General features: G+C 41.3%; 1 protein-coding gene across 1 annotated transcript; it reads left to right on the forward strand.

The window, feature by feature from the left end:
• Positions 1-1091: 1091 nt before the first annotated feature.
• SARC_03092 (hypothetical protein) lies at positions 1092-3225 on the forward strand. The gene is made up of 4 exons (XM_014303114.1): positions 1092-1298; positions 1782-1885; positions 2382-2433; positions 2594-3225. The coding sequence occupies exons 1-4, from the start codon at positions 1107-1109 to the stop codon at positions 3035-3037; spliced, it is 792 nt and encodes a 263-aa protein (XP_014158589.1). The 5' UTR covers positions 1092-1106; the 3' UTR covers positions 3038-3225.
• Positions 3226-3958: the final 733 nt, after the last annotated feature.

Raw genomic sequence — 3958 nt, forward strand, 5'->3', positions numbered from 1 at the left:
TTATAAGTGTTTACATATTTATATGAATATCTATATGTCCGTTTGTACATATGAATTTGTGTGTTTGGACTTGTGTTTATATCTGTGTGGGTGGGAGCGTATATATGGATATATATATATGTATGTATATATTTATATATATATATTCATATATATATATATTTATATATATATATATATATTAATTATTATATTATTATATTACTATATTAATATATATATATATATAGATATACTTATTTGTACATATATATATTCATATTTACACGAAAATATCATATTAACGCAATGTGCTTGTCCAAAAGTCCTATCAATTTCTGTTTGTGTCTGTATAGATTTAGTATGTTTACGTATCATTGTATGTGCTTGTATACAGTCACAGCCCTGGTAAGAACTAGGACCGTGATAGATGATTAGGTTACAACTTTAAATCTCATGCGTCGAAATGTGCTCATTGTAGCATTGTTAAGATTTCTTCGAGCATATGCGCATTTGAATCTGTTCGTCTGTGTAAATTTGAGCAGCTGTCTCGTCGGATGCATCTCACTTACATATCTTTGACTGCAGTGAAAGCTCATGGCATCCTTGCATGAACCTTTCACAGTGATGAGATCTGCGTAGTTAGATAGGCCTCGTGCTGTACCCTCGACGGTGTATTATCGCTAAGGGGTGGGCAAAAGCTCTACATGGTACATTTCTTTGTCGCCAACTGCACTTTAGGATACAGGTGATAGTTGGTTCGGCTGTGGATTGTACAGATACTGTGTTTTAGTTAGTTTATATGAATTCTAGATTTCAAAGACGAAAATGGTCGATTTCGGCGGCTATCTCAGTGTGCGAACATATGCGTATTGCCAGGCAACCATTTGCAAATCGCTTTTTTTTGTTTTGTTTTTTGTTTTGTTTTTTTTAAATGACTCATGTATGTGTTGCTATGAAAAGCAGATCGTTATATCTGATTCTATGTAAGTGGGCCCTGTATCATTTTCTGAATGGGGTACTTAACATTCTCCGAAGTCTATCGCCAGCTCCTAAGGTCCTGACTGTCTGTGCATCTGTTGTACTTATCCAATTCCTCTCACTCATAATGTCAGGTAGGGTTCTCTATGCAGCGCAGTGAGTACGGTGCAGCCCACCACGTGCCTGCGTTGCCACTGGAGATCATCGATGCGCAAACCGAGGGACAGATTGGGTACCAACTGACCCAAGCGATACGCAACGCTCTAGTATCTCAGGGCCAGCGTGATCCTCGAGTGTGTGCTGTCGTCAACCAGGTGCGCGTAGAAGCCGACGATAAGGTATGTACAACATTTGTAGCACTGTGACATTGATTCTGACGTGTGTATCGTGAAGCGGGCGCGTTTCATTTTTATCATCGTTTGTGGACGGGAGAGCCGAAGGGTTTTGAATCTTGCAAAAAAAAGTAAATGGGTAGATATATTGTCAGTGAATGAATTATCCATAACTTTGGCCACAGTGTTTCAATGCTAAGGTCGGCTACAATATCTGTTGTAAATATACGTGAGAAGGATAAACGCTGAGGGTGTACGTAAGGACGATTCGTATAGCTGAGCATAGACTGTATCATTTACTCAGTCTAAAAGGCCAACCAATAGAACGTTTTATTTTAAGCAATACTGATGTGTTTGTTTGTACTCCTAATTATTTGGCCACTCGTCACCTCGACTGTAGTTCTATATACTTTTTTTTTAAATGTTATATGGAATGCCTGTACACTTATTCTGTTTTCCACTTCGCACGTGATTGACTGTAATTTGTAGGCCTTCCAAACCCCCACCAAGCCGGTGGGCGGATTTTTCAGTGAACAAGAAGCCAAAGCGAAGATGGAGACGGATCAGTGGGATATGATCGAGCAGCAGGGCAGGTACGTAAATGTTGATTTAATCAATAAACATGAGGATCATGCTGTAGATTTCACGCGAGAATGCGAAACGCGTATCGTATCAGGTAGTTATGTACTGGTATAGCCACGATTTGATTTGCTATCATCCAATTGAGAGGACTGCACTATTTAGAGTGAGTGAGTGTATATAACAATAGATTGTTCTCCATGGGACATTTGTGTACAAATTGACACAACTATGTGATCACGAATACGTACATTATTTAGACTACGTTGTCATCGCCATGCATGTTGAAATTGAGGTAGAGCTACACTTTGATACTGGCGAATTTATCCCGAAAGAAACATATTACGAAATGGAAAAAAGAAACAGAACAGCACCAAGCCCATAATATGTTGCTCTATGCTTTTAATTTTGCTTACTGCTCGGATTGGCATAAGACATGCAGTCGTCACCAGTCACACAAACGTCCATCATTGATTACCCTTGTTAAAAATTTAAAAATTGTATTCACAGGGGATGGCGCAGAGTTGTGGCTAGTCCCGAACCCAAGGAAATTATTGAACAGGTATGCACACTCGCCTTATTACGCAAATTCTTCAAGCACATAACACTCGCAGGTGTTTCGATACTCTTGGAATCGGTTTCAAATACTGCGATCCACATAGGTTTATCTGTAGTTTATTTTGACCTCGCATGACTGATCTGTATTCCAATCAAAACTACAGTGGGCAATAGAAAGCTTAATGGAGAAGGGTGGTATTGTGATCTGCGTGGGGGGTGGGGGTATCCCAGTGGTGCGTGACACAGACACAGGCGATCTAAAGGGAGTTGCCGCAGTCATCGACAAAGATAGTGCCAGCGCGTTGCTAGCCGACCACATGCAGTTCGATGCGGTAGTCTTCTGTACTGGTGTGGCCAATGTTTATGTGGACTTCAACACACCGTCACAGCGCACTCTGACGGCCATGAACGTGCAGCAAGCGCAACAGCACATGAAGGACGGCCATTTTCCGGCTGGATCCATGGGTCCTAAAGTCGCGGCTGCTCTCGGATTCTTGGAACAGACGAATAAAGGTGGCAGAGAGAGGAAGTGTTATATTACTGATCCCGAACATCTACTTGAAGCACTCGACGGTAATTCTGAACACGGCACAGTCATCACTGTGTGAAGGACTGGCACGACTGGTAGTCAATTAAGTATTCTGATGGATAAAGAAGATATATGCTGTGATGGAGAACTATGTATAGTTTTCTTAATATCACCATTGCATGTCACATGAGATGTATATCGGTTTTCGAAAAGTGAGAAACAGAACTCGCCCCAATATCTAGAAATACCGTGATCATCGTATACCGCTATAAATAGCTTTTGTTTGCATTATGCTGCTGCTATCAGCGGCGCACATCATTGTGACACCTACTGTTTCTAGTTATCTATAGGCAGTGTTATGCACTCTTTCATTCGTCGGTAAATTTATATTTATTATTATTCGTTTTCGCGTCTTATTACCAGATTTCATATTGGAAAGATCTACCGCCACGAACCAATCTTTGTCTTCGATCGTCAAGATTGTACATGCCCTCGAATACAATATCGTGACCGTAAGGCTACCCATTAGCCATTTTCTCGAGAAAGAAAATGTCTACTTTTTAAGTCTCATTGTCCGCTGGTAACACCTCGTCAACACCCTGCACGGATATGATATTATCCCAGTTCGGTTGGGCTGCAATACCCCATGCATGTGTCTGGGAACTTGGTAGCAAAATATGTTGTAATTAGGAAGTTTGGTCTTGTGCGAGTGTAGGTGTGGTCACGAAATCGCACCTCTGCGGCACCTGCTGTAGTCCATTTCAATTTTCCACTTATCCGGCAACGCTCAATCGTGATCATAGCAAGGATCGATAGGACGACATTCGGCGTTGAGATCGTACATACGCTCGTGCATGTGTGTTGATCGATCGCAATCATTGCATGGATCGGAGAAACACTCATGTGTGTTCGTATCTATAGATCTACATCCCGGCTCACACCCATTGTCATGGCGAGTGCTGATAGGTCAGCATTCGGCGTGAAAATCGGTCATCCTTTG

Source organism: Sphaeroforma arctica (assembly GCF_001186125.1).
Source record: "Sphaeroforma arctica JP610 unplaced genomic scaffold supercont1.151, whole genome shotgun sequence".
In the NCBI taxonomy this organism is placed as follows: domain Eukaryota; class Ichthyosporea; order Ichthyophonida; genus Sphaeroforma; species Sphaeroforma arctica.